This window comes from Cydia pomonella, unplaced genomic scaffold (genome assembly GCF_033807575.1).
Source record: "Cydia pomonella isolate Wapato2018A unplaced genomic scaffold, ilCydPomo1 PGA_scaffold_29, whole genome shotgun sequence".
In the NCBI taxonomy this organism is placed as follows: domain Eukaryota; kingdom Metazoa; phylum Arthropoda; class Insecta; order Lepidoptera; family Tortricidae; genus Cydia; species Cydia pomonella.
In genome coordinates, this window is record NW_026907864.1 from 371,981 (window position 1) to 389,294 (window position 17,314).

Sequence of the window (17,314 nt, forward strand, 5' to 3'; positions counted from 1 at the left end):
CTATTTAACCTATAATTTTTTTACACCTTGTAGTTTTCTGGTTATTAAACCAACTTTTTATTGAAACGGTATTAGCACTCATTTCTCCGCCAAATCATCCCAGCATTCAAGTACCGGCGTTCACAAGAATGAAAAGACTAAAAAAAATATATGATATACATTGTCATGCAAACTTCCACCGAAAATTGGTTTGAAAGAGATCTAGTAAGTAGTTTTTTTTTAATACGTCATAAAATTAAAAAAAAAAACATCAAACCAATACGTGTGGGGTATCTATGGATAGGTCTTCAAAAATGATATTTAGGTTTGTAATATCATTTTTTTCCAAACTGAATAGTTTGCGCGAGAGACACTTCCAAAGTGAAAAAATGTGTCACCACCCCCCCCCCCCCCCCCCCCCCCCCCCCCCCCCCTGTAACTTCTAAAATAACAGAATGAAAAATCTAAAAAAAATATATGATATACATTACCATGCAAACTTCCACCGAAAATTGGTTTGAACGAGATCTAGTAAGTAGTTTTTTTTAATAAGTCATAAAATAAAATTTTTTTTTTTTCATCAAACCCATACGTGTGGGGTATCTACGGATAGGTCTTCAAAAATGATATTGAGGTTTCTAATATCATTTTTTTCTAAACTGAATAGTTTGCGCGAGAGACACTTCCAAAGTGGTAAAATGTGTGTCCAAAGCAAGAATCGGAACCGGTTTTTTGCAAAAACATCGAAATAACCATATATTTCGGTTTATTTTATACTCTAAATGTAGGACTCAGTTGTGTTTTCAGATAACGACTTCGTAGTATTAGATTGCCTAATTAGAAATGAAGTAATTAACAAAGAACGAAAAAATACCGATTTCGTTCCCATACAAAAAATACCGGTTTCCGATCCCTGGTCCAAAGTGGTAAAATGTTGAACAAGATCTAGTAAGTAGATTTTTTTTAATACGTCATAAATGGTACGTACCCTTCATGCGCGAGTCCGACTCGCACTTGGCCGCTTTTTTTGTTATGATGTGTTAACATTAATAGTTTGACTTTATGTAAACATATTTCATAATTGTGTTTTGTTGTACTATCGATATGTTTAGATTTCTTTGAATAAAACAAAAATGTTTGATAGTGTATATATAGTTTTATATATAAAAAAAAAATTACATCAATTTTTTTTTCTCAACAACCCCTCAGATGAGGTGTGCGTGGTAGTGTAAGATATAGATAATCCACTCACATGATTCCACCAACTAAGGTTTCAACATTTCGCACCTCTAAAATGATCGTTGCAACTCGAGTTGCGAACGGAGTGTATGCGGTTTTTTATTTCTTATCTGTGAAGGGCTGCACAGATATGGTGTAAACATTTATTAAAATACAGAATACCAACGTGACAATATTTAAAAAATGTTTCAACCACATAGACATAACCAGAGTATTTTTTATCTATGTTACTTTGCAAGTTGTTCGGGAAAGTGCGAGTGTTAAAAGTTGCTGCGTGTTTTAAAATGCCGTAAGCATTCAAATTTACATATTTCTGTTAGTATTATATATTAAATTACTCAGCGTTTATTGGTCTATTAGATTAAAACTATATTTTAGACCTACTTAATATTGATGACCATAAAATCTCACTTCAAACCAATAACTCTGTAGATTTTTGGCGTGTTTCCTATTTTAATGCCCTAGATTTCTATGATTACCAAATATATCTTGAGCAACCGATAGTCATTAAATAGTTCGATTATTAAATTACATTAATAAACAATAAAATGCATTAAATCACTGTGTATTTTTCAGGATTAGCGAACAAACCATGTGACGGAAAACTGTAAGTACAAACACAGCAACTGTGGTTGCTTAAAGCATTTTTGCACATCGTAAGGCATGTGGTACACTAGACGTTGCATACGCGTTTTGGGGTGTTTGTTACTACTTACTTATAATTTCTATTTACTAATATTTCTTATATATATTGCCCGGATCCTGGGGTAGCTTGCCGTTTTTCGTCTGGCAGTGAATGTGTTAAAAGTTCCTATTTCTGTTTAACATCTGCACCGCGCGACTGTTGTGTCTCCGCCCTAAATAGGTAGCCATCTTTGTTTTTGACATGGCGCAGGTCAGTTTGCCGGCCGCCGTGTTGTTTATTTACGTTTGTAATCAGTATAATTTCATGTGTTAATAGTTACTATTTGCTTATTGTGCTTAATTTGTTGTGAAGTGTATGTTATGGTGCATATATTATACGTGTTAGTGTAGTTATAAGTTAGTTCGGTTGTTGGTGATCTGCCGTTTTAAAAACACCAAAGTTTAGTAGGTATGTAAGTACTCTTTTGTTATTTTAAGTTATAAAGCTACTATCATTGTCATAATTACATAAATTATGTATTTTATTTCAAGGTAATTAGTGTCTTAAACGGTTATTTACTATATTTTTGTACTTCAGTGTCTAAATTAGCCACAAAAAAATCACGAACATAGCACATAGTTACACGCCAGGTGGAGCAATTCGAAAGTTCCTTATCAGAATTTGAATCAGTTTTACTCTGCAATTTTATAGGTGAGCTATCAAGGTGTTTAGTATCAATTAAAAGCTTATTAAGCCTTCTTTAAATTGAATTAAAAAAAAAGATAAGTTATCGATTTAGATTTTTTATTAAAAATAGTTTTCTACTATTAACTCGGAAATTATTCCTGTGGGTAAACTTCGTGAATTTTTAATAATTATTTTTATTATAACAGCAAATATCTAAAGTAAAAAAATAAATTTCTTTGTTTCTTTACCATTATAAAACCATAGAAATAGGATAGTATAGAACGACTGTCAAACTTCGAAAGTGTGACCAAAAATGAAATGTAAGTGTGTGCGTAAATTGTCTATGTGCGAACAAATATAGTGATGTCATGTTACAACATATTAATAATCTATCGATGTTTAACTGCTTTATCGACTACTTTTTTAAATATGTTTGTAAAGTTGAAAATGATAAAGTTGAAGTTGTTTGAAAATGTGTTCGGAAATAGTTGACTTTACCAAAGAAAATTTTAATTTCGCGCCTTTTCCTGCCGACAAGCTGGGTTGGGTGTGTATACGCTGTGTACAAGTATACGCTGTCTTGTGTTTCCTTGTGTTGGCGGCAAAGCCGTGGAAAAGTGGTTAAAATGTAAGTACTGTGTTGGAAAGTGAAGTTTAAATTTATCGCTAAACATGTGCACCTTCAAAAAAGGTATTATAACAATCGTTATTATTTTAAGTCGGCTATAAAGGTAATATCTTAATGATATCTTGTGAACAACTAATTCCATACCTACTTATATACCGACAAGTTATCGATACAGTCATATGAACATTTTGTCAAGCCCTACCGTAAAGTAACAGTTTAGGTTTTTACACAAAATATTCTAAATTATTGACTAATATGATGAAATATTAACACACGATTGAAGAAAAACTTATAATGAACTGTATAAATTGGTTTTTTACACTTTTTATGCTGTTAATTTGATAAAATATCGTTACGAAAATTTCGCTAGGAATATCAAAATTACCTGTGAAATGAGTATTTTCCTGGGTTTTTTGGCCTTGAAACACTACAACCCGGTACACAACATGACACCATCGTCACTAAATTACTTAATATATATTTTTCTTTATGATTCTCTTATATTTTTCACGTTAAAAAATACGGCAATATGATTTTGGCCGCCTCGGCCGCCTTCGAACTCAAAATTGGTTACGTTTTCTCATATGTAGTCTGCCTCTTTCGCACTTATGGCTTGTTCATATACGTCATGGCTTCCCTTTCGCACACTTCATCTGTCTGTCAAGCGAAGCGACTGACATGTCTCTGTATAAAACCGAAAGAATCATTCCAAATGCTTAAGCAGAAGCAAAGTTATCGATTTTTGAAGACATCACGACACTGTGCCGTCGTATCTGCGAAATGGCAGAGCAATTCAGGGCACCTTTCGTTAAAATCGGAATCATGTGAGTGGATATGTTCATTTGGGCCATAGAATCGTTTGTATCTATGTCGATTCCTTGTTGCGTCTCCTTACTTAACCATCTCGGCCGGTTAATATGAATTTTTCGATTTTATTTTTTTATGGCAAATTTTATGAGATCCTAACGATTTAAATGCCTGAACAAACGTGAACCAACAAATAACTTGCGATTTAGACCAAAAAAACTTACAAAAAGTGGTTTGGGGTGGCTGTTTTCACGCTAGCCACCCCAAACCACTTTAAAAAATAAAATAAAAAATGAAGGAATCGGGTCCTTACGATTTTAATGCCTGAACAAACATGAACTAACGAATATCTTGCTATCTAGACCAAAAAAAAATTACAAAAACTGGATTGGGGTGGCTAGCGTAAAGACAGCCACCCCATTTTGTTTTAAAAAAAAATGCATGTTAAAATCGGGTCCTTACGATTTTACCTACTGAACAAACATGAACTAACGATGAACAAACGATATAGATATGCCATTTGCGGGCAAACGATTTGGGGTGGTCAACTTCACGGGCATAGTATTATATGTAGGATCTCAATTGTAACGATCCTTATTCCTGAACGCAATTAGTAGCGTGCGACCAGGAGAGGGAGTGTAGAGAGAGAGAGAGGGAAGATGAGAGCTATGGCGGATTGTGAACGGTTGCAAAATGGTGAAAAAATAAAGAAAAGTGTTATTAGTTAAAGTTGGTTTAATTTTGGACTCCATCCTACAATCTCGTCCGGGATTGCTCGAATGAAGTGTGATTAAAAGTGAAATTACGACGACGACGATAAACGAAGAAGACGAAATAACCTCAAAGACGCGTGGCCCGGCGCGAGCGGCGGCGGAGCCGGTAACGAAGCCCACAACTATAGGAAGACGATCACGAGCAAGATTTAAGATGACCGACGAGGAGACGACAAAACCCATGAGCGCATTCTTCATGACCGAAGCTGTTCCAAAATTTAGCGGCGAGGACCTGACCTACAGTTCGACGAAATGGACACAAGACATCGAGGACAATGCAGAGATATTTAGCTGGACTGCACAACAGAAGTTGATTATTGCACGAAAATCTCTGACGGGTACGGCGGAGCTGTGGTTGAAAACCGAAAAAAGCCTTTAAATCTTATGATGATCTCAAAGCGGCACTAGTGAAAGAGTTTCCAGATAGCATCAACTCAAAAGAAATGCACGAAACCATGAGTATGCGGAGAAAGAAGCCAAGCGAAACCTGTTATCAGTATATGCTAATAATGAAAGAACTTGGAAAAAGGGCTAAGTTTCCCGACTATGTGTCCATACAGTATATCATTGATGGTATTCCAGATAGCCAAGTCAACAAAATGTGTTTATACGGAGTGACTACGTATACGGCTTTAAAAGACAAGCTGGCTATTTATGAAGCTATGAAACTAAGGATGAAACCTCGTCAAGAGTCTCGGAGTGAAGGTTTGCGCACTGAAAATACAAAAAATAATCAACAGAGATGCTTCAAGTGTGGTGAGCCGGGACATTTGGCTAGTGGTTGTTCGAGTGGCATTAAGTGCTTTCGGTGTAATTCCTATGGACATATTGGCGTTGATTGCAAGGCCAGCATCAGCGGAAGTAAAGATGGCGGCCTAGCGACAGCATCGACTCCGCGCAATGTTGGCAATACAGGCGGAAACAACGCACGCGTTCGGCGATCGATGTTTGCCGAAACGCAGTTCACAGAGGGCGCCGTACGTGAAAACGAATGTAATTGTAAATGCCGCGCGGAACAAAACGCTCAATGGAATGAAACGTCACAGGTCAGTTCAATGATTTTATTTGACAGTGACAGTTATCAGTCGGCGAGACCCAATGTTTTTAGTGTGAATGACGACGGTTCGTTCAATAAATCCACGAAAATGATTACGATTGCTAATATTGAAGTGAAGTGTTTAATAGATACGGGCAGTGACCTTAACTTGGTTTCGTTTGATTTGTTTACAGACTTGAACAATTTGCACGTGAAGATTCAGTGTTGTGAACGGGAGGAGACGACGTTGACGGGATTAGGTGGTAAGGTGCATGCAATCGGTAAGTTTAAATACAATTTAGTAATGGATGGTCATCATTATGAGTTTATTTTTTTTGTTGTACCTACGGGTACCATGCCTTATGCAGTTATTTTGGGTCAGCCTTTTATCGCCAACACAGTGATTATAATTGATGGAGGTGCAATTGCAGTGAGGCCACGGACAGGTGATATCATAGACTGGTGGTGCTTATTTTCGACAAATGATTCTAAGAGTCCTTTGGTCCAGGAACTGAGAGCATCGTACCAACCAAATAAAATAAAAGATGCCCCTATTAAACTGAGAATAGTGTTAAAAGATGATATCCCAGTGGTGCAACGACCGCGGAGATTAGCTCTGAAAGAAGAAGAAACAGTGAGATCCCAAATTAAAGAATGGCTAGATAAAGGCATTATACGACCTAGCTATTCGGAGTATGCCAGTCCTCTTGTGTTGGTGAAGAAAAAGGACGGAACTACCAGAGTTTGTGTGGATTACAGGAAAATCAATCAAAAGATGATCAAAGATGAATACCCGCTTCCAGTGATTGACGACCATATTGACAAATTGAGTAAAGCCAGGGTATTTAGTACGCTGGACCTCAAAAATGGATTTTTTCACTTGCCAATTGAAGAGGACTCAATAAAATATACCTCATTTGTGACGAGTAACCCAGAGGGCCAATATGAATTCCTGCGTGCCCCTTTTGGCTTGTCAGTATGCCCAAAATACTTTATGAGATATATTAACATCATCTTTAGAGAGTTCATCATGGAGGGAATAGTACTGATATTTATAGACGACCTGATTGTCTTGGCTGAGGATGAAGTTCAAGGATTGGAGCGTCTGAAGAAAGTCTTGAAGGTAGCAGAAGAGTATGGTTTAGAAATAAACTGGAAAAAAACTCAGTTGCTACAAAGAACGGTGGAATATTTAGGCCACATTATAACAAATGGGACGGTGAAACCTTCAAAAGAGAAGACTCGTGCAGTACATGAATTCCCAGAGCCTACCAGCCTAAAGGAAGTACATAGCTTCATAGGACTCACTTCATACTTTAGGAAGTTCATACCGGACTATGCTATTGTAGCGAGGCCATTGACTGAAATTTTAAGAGTGGGTGAATTTATATATGGGGTGGATCAGAAGCGTTCATTTGAGAAATTAAAGGCAATACTATGTAGTGACCCAGTTTTGAAGATATTTGACATCCAGTTGGAAACAGAGCTGCACACTGATGCATCAAAGTTTGGATATGCAGCAATTTTACTACAAAAGGACCCTATAGATGGGCACCTTCACCCAGTCCACTATATGAGTAGAAAAACCACTGAAGCACAAAAAAAATGCAGTAGTTATGAGTTAGAAGCCATCGCAGTGGTAGAGGGAGTAAGAAAATTCAGAAAATATCTAATAGGAATAACGTTCAAAATAGTTACTGACTGTGAAGCTTTCCAGAAGACGCTGACTAAGAAAGAAGTGTGTGCAAAGGTTGCCAGATGGATCATGTTCTTACAAGACTTTGATTTCACTATAGTACACCGATCAGGAGACAAAATGCCACATGTGGACTCATTAAGCAGAAATATTTGTTTTGTTAATTTAGAATTGCATGCCCGCATACAGAAAGCACAAGAAGAAGATGACCATTTAAAAACCATCAGAGAAATATTAAAGGAAAGATCATATGAAGATTATTTTGTGGAAAATGGGGTGATTTACAAGGGTATAGACAAAAAGCTGGTGATACCGGAAATCATGGATGTGGAAATAATCAGAAGAACTCACGGAGTAGGACATTTTGGAAAAAAGAAAATTATAAGTATTTTGGAAAAGGATTATTACATAAGTAAGCTGGATAGTAAAATTGACAAAGCTTTGTCCACATGTGTACCCTGCATTTTGGCCAGCCGTAAGTCGGGGAAAAAAAGAGGGGCTTTTAAACCCGTTAGATAAAGGAGAGGCACCTCTGACTACCTTACATTGTGATCATTTGGGGCCCCTGGATGCTACAAAAAAGATGTACAACTATATTTTCACAGTTGTTGATGCTTTCACCAAATTTGTTTGGATATACCCAGTTAAAACAACATCAAGTAAGGAAACTGTAGAGAAGCTAAAACTGCACCAAAAGGACTATGGAAACCCTTGTCGGATAGTGACCGATAGAGGTACTGCCTTTACCGGAAAGGAGTTCACTGAATACTGTGAAGAAGAGGGAATCGAGCATGTCAAAGTGACAACAGGAGTACCTAGGGGAAACGGACAGGTAGAACGGATTCAACGGGTCATCATATCGGTTTTGGCAAAAATGTGCATTGAAGAGCCCGGTCCCTGGTACAAATATGTTAGTAAGGTACAGCGGGCAATCAATAGTACACATCAGAGATCCATTAACACATCACCTTTTAAGTTGCTGACTGGCACAACATTAAAACTCAAAGAAGAGCTTAAATTGGTGGAACTATTGGAAGAAGAAAGTAGAGAAGAGTTCATTGAAAATAGGGATGAGCTGAGACAGCAAGCTAAGGCACAGCTATTAAAAATTCAGGAAGAGAACCGTAAGACCTACAATAAAAATAGAATAGCAGGGCAACCCTACAAAGCGGGTGACCTGGTAGCCATTCAACGAACACAATTTGGTAATGCTTTAAAGTTGAAACAAAAGTTCTTTGGCCCATACCGAATTATAAAAGAATTGGGAAGAGATCGGTATGAGGTGATAAAAGTGGATAACAGCTCAGAGGGACCAAAGAAGACTACAACCGCTGTGGATCACATGAAACGGTGGGCTTAGCGCAGCAGTACCAGTAAATATGGGTGTTGGTGGTAAAGGGTGTGACTGAAATAACGGTACAGAGTTATAGTTCTGTTTTGTTATCATAAGGTGATCAAGTACCATTGCATGCATCTTTATTGGAGTTTAATCATAATATAGGAAGTAGGTGAAAAAAAAAAGTTGTAGAAATAAAATGTAAAAAAAAAAAAATACTACCTGTTACTATAGAGATGCAGTCTGTTACCTATTGAGAAAAAAAAAACCATCTGTATTTGTTAATGCTTCTCTTAGGTTATCTTTTGTATGATAATTGTAAGTCTGTTCAAAAAATAATAATTTAGTAGATAATGTCATAAGTCATAAGCCTATGGCGCAGGCTGTGGGCAGCCTGAATCACAGGACGGCCGATTGTAGGATCTCAATTGTAACGATCCTTATTCCTGAACGCAATTAGTAGCGTGCGACCAGGAGAGGGAGTGTAGAGAGAGAGAGAGGGAAGATGAGAGCTATGGCGGATTGTGAACGGTTGCAAAATGGTGAAAAAATAAAGAAAAGTGTTATTAGTTAAAGTTGGTTTAATTTTGGACTCCATCCTACATCCTACATCCTATGGAATAATATTTACAACATCAATGAATTGCTCTGATAATTAGCTTAAGATAATTATATGCCGCCGCCCACCCCTTACAGCGAGATTGTAAAGTCCAGCAATGAATCAAGTTGCCTGACGAGCATCAACATCAGCGCCGTTAGTAATGGACCTAAAATCAAGGCAGGAGAGGCACAGAAGGAATCAGTTGGAGACAATCTTACCAAGAACATGTCAGACAGTGACGTCGCTCCGAGAAGTGGTTTTTCGCAAATCGACGTCAACGACAAACAGTTATCTGCAGGCAGCGACAAGCAGCAGGACCAACATAAGCCCAGCAGTAAGGATGGATCTAAGAATGTCAAAGACGACGCAGATAATAAACAACAACGACTGGCTTCAATACGCTGCACTGGAGGTCCTGGTGTAACATCTCTCAGAGCAGTCGAACTCCGTAAGCACATACATTTATGGAATATGGTGTCGGAGGCTGGAGAGGTTCAAGAGTATCTGCAAACCTTGTGTCCTAATGCAACCTGTACAGTCGAAGAACTTAAATCGAAAGGGAATTACAAGTCTTATAAAATAGGAATACCCGCCGCTTTCTATGACAAATTGTCGTCAAGCTCACCATACTTATTAACCTATCGAATGAGCTAATGGTTTTACGGATACTGGAAAGCGATATGTAAATGTACTACATACCTATACGAGGCCTGGATGTTAGTGAGATGACGATATGAGTTGTGCTGGTGTCCGACTTTATTACCTACATATAACATGAGTATCACATGATTATCCACCTGGTTTCTTGAGCTTAATAGTCGCCTCCAAACCTCCCCTTATAGCGACCCCATTCCTCACACAAAGTTTACCTTAAGTTCATATTAGCCTCACTGGATCACTGTTCACTCTGAGTACTGATAACGTTGGTCACAATATACTAGAGACACACCATTATTCTAATAACACCATAAGAACGTTCTTGACTTGATCTAAAAGCAAATATCACTGCCGCGTCGATCTGTCCGCACACAACCTCCTTTTTCCTACTGTCGTTCTCATCTACCCTCTCAACTTCCCTCAAAAAATCCCAATAACCTCGAAGCGGTTACTTAAGTTAAACGTGACTACTAGCGCCATCTACTCCATGACGTTGGCAAATATTAGCTGGTTCGCAATACGTTCGCGACACTCCCGCCCAGAAAGAAAATGCTACTCTTAATTGAAATTAGATGTCTATAGGCAAACATATAAATAAATCAACAACCAGATAATAAGAACACTTGTGAATAACGATGTGTTTGAGCCGTCCATTCTCGAACCGCATGGTTCACCCTTTGCGTCGTGAATTGGCACGGCCTGAGACTTTGTGCAATTTCTGATGACGTTACAGAAATGTGCTGAGACACTGCGTTTCTGAGATCGATCCAATCGTGCATCTGGTCTGAGTTGAGTTGTGATTGTGAGTGATCTGTCTTGAGCTGATAAAGAACAGGATTCTGAGTCTGGTCTGAGCATTCATCAATGTTTGTGCTGAGCCAAATAATAACAGGATCCTAAGACTGATCTGAATACTGATCAATTTCCGTGCTAAACTGATTGAAAGCAGGATCCTGAAACTGGTGTGAGCGTCCATCGATGTCTGAGCTAAGCTGAGTGGGATCACGGCTGCGACTTGTCATATTTGGTCCATTACTGGTCTCTCCGTCAACCCATGACCAATGTTATTTCTTACACTCCCGCGCGTACGGTTCTCGATTGCTCCGAGCAGTCTCTAGTTGCAATTTAGGTCACGAGAAGAGACCGCGTCATGCGGCCCATGTGTCAGAGAGTGGCAATGCGATCTGATATCAAATATCGGTATTATTAAACAGTGAGAGCTCCGTTCGCGATAGGTTTATCCCATCTGTAACTACCATCTGTGATTCGCTCTGTCACTTTGTCACTTTGCTCTTTTGACATCGTTATTAACATAATAACATATTTCACCACTTCAAGTGTCACAACTATTACTACAGCAGACGTAAACAACTGTAACTGTTTGAACACTGCGACGACCGCGTGAACGAAAAGAACATTCGTTTTTATATGCAATGATAGTTACCACACAGACAAATGCGGCCATCTTATCCGAACGGGTGTATGTAACCTAAATTCCCACTACTTCTCTTTACTGAATATTACTCGCAGTATTCGCTTTAAATTTATTCGCTTATCCATTAAGGCCACTGTTGACATGTCCATCTCTGGGTGCACCCACTTCATGTCCGGCAGCCCTCCCCAGCCAAGGGAGAATCACGCTATTTTTATATAATCACAAATCAGAATGTAAAATAGAATCTATTTACAACTCGACCACACTCCTTTTTTTTATGCTAATTGGACATTCAACAGACTTGTCAAATCAGGCTCCCACTTCGAACCGTCAAATCCAAAACAAGTGATGTGATATTCAAGGCACCTTTTCTTACCGTTCATTTCGATTTATCAAGCAGATATTGAGTCAAAGTGAGCTCTGTTTGTTTGTTTGCAAAGTGGTTTTTGTTCTTCTTATCATTCTCTGGTGCGTTTATATCGCGCCTGGTGTGAAATAATCTAGTTTAAATATGTTGGGACAGTCAAGTTGTCAGCAACTGTTTTAAAAGTATTATATCGCGTCCGTGATTTTATTCACGTCGATTTACGCATAAACATTTTTGCCACACTTTATTCTGTCTAAATTGAGCTACACTGATACCGCCTTTGGGGGGTGGATGCTGGCGAGTACCTCGGTATTAATTCAACGCATTCAAAATGCTTTTCTTTTCTGTTTCTTGCCGTTCTCACATCACACCATTTTTAAACCGTTATAACCTATTAAATATGTCTGCCAGACCTACCTTACACTTTGCATCATTGCTTTTTGGAGTCATTCGCGATTAACAGCCGTCTTATCTATTTGAAAAACTTAAGATTTCGAAGGGTCATATGCGTGGTGTCCTCAGGCTTAACGGCACGCAACACAGTAAGTCCGCTTTTCGTGGCAGCTTTCTATATGTTTACTCTTTGATTACATCCCCGTGCACATGCATCAGTCCTGCTAAGGATGGTAGAAACAGCAATACATATACTGTACATCCGAGGTACCGATCCATCTTCCTCATTCCGATCAGATCTTAAATTAAGCAAAATATCGCCAGCCTTCCGCACCACAGTGTTTTAACTGCTGTGTCCATCAAATTGACCCAATCTGTTTCTTTTATTCACGAATAATCACTTCACAACTTTAACAACCATGCGAGACATATTGTTGGTGATGGAAAGATGCAGATTCTTGATATAAACATTTAATTCGGAAAGTTACATGCTAACGTTATTATTTCGGATTATTCTTGAGGGATGCGCGCGCGCGATCGTGATGGTGGTTGTATAGGCTCTGGCGCGGAGTCGTCCCCCGCGCCCTGCGTTCCCCTCGGTCGCCTCACGCGGTAGGACCGGTCCTTGACATCCTCCCCGCCCTTGGAAGGACTTGCAGCTTCTTCCAAGACATCAGACTCCTCCGTCGTGGTTGGTAGAGGGCAGACCTTGTTGACGCCTCGTCGTTCAACGCCTCGGTAGGTCAGAAAGTCGGCGACTCTGGCCACTCCGTCATCGCCGGGGTAAAGTCGCTGAACTCGGCCGAGTCTCCATTTGAGTGGTGGCAGATTAGGTTCTTTGAAGACCACCAAATCCCCTTTCTTTAGGTTTATCTGCCGGGAACGCCATTTTGTTCTTTGTTGCAGTTCGGCCAGATATTCTTTTCTCCATCTTTCCCAGAAGTTGCACCGGAGCTGTTCGACCAACTGGTACCTTGTGCGAATTTTCATGTTTTCAGGCTTCTGCGGGCTTGGTAGTGACGTCAGCGGCCGCCCGATGAGGAAGTGCCCTGGGGTCAAAGGAGAGAGGTCGTTTGGGTCAGGTGATAAAGGAGTTAGGGGTCGGGAGTTAAGGATCGCTTCAATTTGAGTGAAAAGCGTGCTTAACCCCTCGTATGTAAGACTAACATTCCCTGCTATACGTTTAAGGTGAAATTTTGCACTCTTTACGCCAGCCTCCCAGAGGCCGCCAAAAGTTGGAGAGTATGGGGGATTGAAAACAAACTTTATGCCCCTATTAGTCGCAAAGTCAGTTATGCTACTTAGGTTTGACTGCAACACTCTGCCTAACTCATTGTTTGCTCCGACGTAATTTTTTCCATTGTCACAGCAGATGTAATCAGGTTTACCTCTTCTAGCGATAAATCTCTTAAGGCAAGAAATGAAAGCTTGGGTCGTGAGATCACTGACCGTCTCAAGGTGCACAGCTTTAGTAGAGAAACAAATAAAGATGCACAGATAGCATTTTGTGGTTCTACTGCCGCGACCCGTTTTGCTGGCAATCATGAAAGGGCCAGCAAAATCGGTTCCAGTAACCTGGAAAGGATAAGATTGAGACACCCTAGTAGTAGGTAGGTTACCCATTAATGGTTCCATCGTCTTACCTTTCATCCTGACACAAGTGACGCATTTATGCACAATGCTTCTAGCTAGCGTTCGTCCGCCAATAGGCCAGTATTTTTCTCTGAAAGAGCTGAGAAGCAGTTGAGGACCAGCATGGAATAACCTTAAGTGCTCACTTGACATCAGGATTTTGGTAAGATGGTGTTTTGATTTTAATAGAATAGGGTGCTTGGCATCATAATTAAGGTTCGCGTGTTTTAACCGACCACCCACTCGCAGCAGTCCCTTTTCATCTATAAAGGGAGATAATTGCAGAACATTGGACCTTTTAAGCGACTTGTGTTCTTGAAGTGCATTTATCTCAAATCCAAAGGACTCCTGCTGAGCGGTTTTAAGAAGGAAGGTAAGAGATTGATGAAGTTCAGTTTCATTAAGAGAACCCACAGTTTTGTTCTTATGATTTTTGCAGTTGTTTATGAACCGGAATACATATGCTAATGCTCGCTGTAGCCGTAAAGGATTAGAATAATTTTCAAATTTTACGATAATTTGATCATTGTTTTGGACATGATGGGCTTTTATTTCAGGTAATTGACTTTCTGAATGCCCAGTTAGCTGCTGAGGCCATTCAGATTCAGGTTTCGACAAAAACTGAGGACCGTTCCACCACAGCGCAGAATCAACAAGCGCGCTGGGTTCAATGCCTCGAGAAGCCATGTCCGCTGGATTAAGGTCAGTCGGTACATGTCTCCATGATTCGCGTTCTGTTAATTCATGGATTTCATTCACTCGGTTGCAAACGAAAGTCTTTAAGAGTTTTGGCTGAGTTTTAATCCATCCTATGGTTATTGACGAATCAGACCAAAACGTTTTAGTGTCAACTTTGCACCGCAAAGCTTCACAAACCTTTGTTGCAAGCCGTGCTCCTAGAAGAGCAGCACATAGCTCGAGCCTGGAAATAGTAACAGGTTTCAAGGGGACCACGCGCGTTTTGGCGCATAATAGGTTGGTGCTTACGTTACCTTCATCGTCAGTTGAGCGTAGATATACGCAAGCGGCATACGCGTTTTGTGAGGCATCCACGAAACAATGAAGATCTGTGGAGACTGGGAAAGAGCACAGAACAGATCTGGGAATTGACAGTGCAAGCAATACGTCTAAGTTATTGATGATCTTATCCCACGTCTTTTTTATGCCGTTTGGGACGTCCGAATCCCATTCCAATTTAAGTTCCCAAAGCTTCTGCAACAGAATCTTAAGTGTGATTGTGCACGGGCTTAGCAAACCCAAAGGATCGAATATTTTACATGTATTCGATAAAATCATGCGTTTGGTAACCTTATGTTCATTTTTGTCTATATTTATTTCGAATCTGAGAGTATCGGTACTAGGTGCCCACAATACTCCCAGTACACTTGACTCTTTTGACAAATTATGAGAGTCAGATTCTGTGGCTTCCTGAAATATTTGTGGACAATTTGTCTTAAATTTGTGTATAGGAAAACAAGCAGAGTTAAGGACCTCGGTAACTGTTTTTAGGATGTGAGCTAGTTCGCCCTCCGTCGCGGCACCTGTCAAGAGGTCGTCGACGTAAAAGTCGTTTTTTATTACCTTAGACACGACAGGATCAGAACATTCCGTTGCTAGCTGAACTAGGCACCGGGTGCTTAAGTAAGGTGCACATGCAGTACCGTAAGTTACGGTGTTCAGCTGCAGAGTTTTAAGTGGCATGTTATCCTGCTCTCTCCAGAGAATAAGCTGGAGATGTCTTTGTGACTCATCTACCATGATTTGTCTATACATTTTTTGAATGTCTCCAGACAACACGTATTTATGCTGGCGGTACCGAATGAGTATGTTGAACAACTCATCCTGGACTACGGGGCCAACGTGCTGAATGCTATTAAGCGACTTGTTTGATGATGATTTCGCTGACGAGTCGAAAACGACACGCAAGCGCGTAGTTTCGCTGCGCTCACGAATCACAGCGTGGTGGGGCATAAAGTACCCGAATTGAGGCCTGCTGATCTCAGTTAAGTGACCTAGTTCCTCGTATTCACGAATAAACTTGCAATACTCATTTTTAAAGTGAGGATCTTTATTAAGTTTTTTCTCAAGGCTATAGAAGCGCTTTTCAGCCATGCTGTATGAGTCACCAAGTGCTACCTCTGGAGTCTCTTTAAAGGGCATGAAAACTGAAAACCTACCATCATCAAGGCGCTTCGTAGTAGCAGTAAAGTAGCGTTCACAGAATTCGTTATCAGCTGACAAAGTTGGGTTTGAGGTTGGAACTTCTTCAAGGCTCCAAAACTTTGCCAATTGATCACTGATCTCTTTGGTAAAGTTACAATATACTTGTCGCTGTGGTTGTAGATCGGTATTATAAAGACGACCTGCCACAATCCAACCTAGCTTGGTTTCGACAAGCATCGGCTTTTCTGGGCCTAGTTTTATGTTATTGTAACACAAGAGATCATAGAACAACTCTGCTCCTAATAACATATCAACTTCTGAAGGGTGGAAGAAGTTAGGATCCGCCAGTTGAATGTTATGAGGTATGTTAAGTTCCGTTACATTTATTGGAGAATTAGGGAGTGTCCCTGTAATGTCAGGAACCACTAGACACTTAAGACGTGTGCCAAAATCATTTACACATGATTGTATTGTCACTTCGCAGCTGTCATATATGGGAGTTTTTTGTTTCATCAAGCCGAATATACATGATGTATCCGTACCATTACTAACGTATCCGAGTTTTTCTTTCAGGTTCGTCGTGATGAAGCATGATTGACTACCCCCGTCGAGGAACGCACGTGCAAGGTAAGTACAATTATTTTTAGGATTTATAACCTTGATTACGGCGGTGCCAAGGACAACTTGACCCGAAGAACGAGCCGGCAGGGACACAGGTGAGTAGCTACAATGATTTAAGGTAGTATTTGTTTCAGGTATGTGACTATCTACATGCAATAATGTATTATGTTTGCTTTTGCAGGTCTTACATGTACCCAAAATCCGACATTCATTTGTAGCGTGCCCCCTACGCAAACAATTAGAGCAAAGTTTTAACTTAGAAACCTCAGCACATCTATTTTCAGGTGACAGCTGCTTAAAGGAAGGACAATCTATAATCCGATGCTGCTGATTACAAAATGCGCACGAAAATGTCGGTTTGGCGCTAGCAGAGGCAACAAAACTTTTTAATGTTTTATTATGAGGGTATTCTTTATTTTTAGGTTCAGGTTTTTGATTATTTTTAAAGAAATTAGATTTACTATCGCGTTTGTCGCTTCTGCTGATCGCCATTGTCTCAAGAATGTCAGCACGGTTTCGCAAAAACTGCATAAAATCGGATAAGGTCGGTAAGTCCTTGAATGTGTTTTTATGCTCCTCCCATTTAGTGAAGGTAGTTGCATCTAATTTAGTAGACACTAAGTATATAATGAGAACATC

The 17,314-nt window shown here is 39.7% G+C and overlaps 1 protein-coding gene and 1 long non-coding RNA gene across 2 annotated transcripts in view; both read left to right on the forward strand.

The window, feature by feature from the left end:
- The window catches only part of LOC133533958 (uncharacterized), a 240,208-nt gene that overhangs the window by 51,870 nt on the left and 171,024 nt on the right, over positions 1–17,314 (forward strand). The window lies entirely within an intron of this gene.
- Positions 8,054–9,013, forward strand: LOC133533952 (uncharacterized protein K02A2.6-like). Its single transcript, XM_061873042.1, has one exon. It carries the CDS (start codon positions 8,054–8,056, stop codon positions 8,828–8,830), a length of 777 nt encoding a protein of 258 aa, XP_061729026.1. The 3' UTR covers positions 8,831–9,013.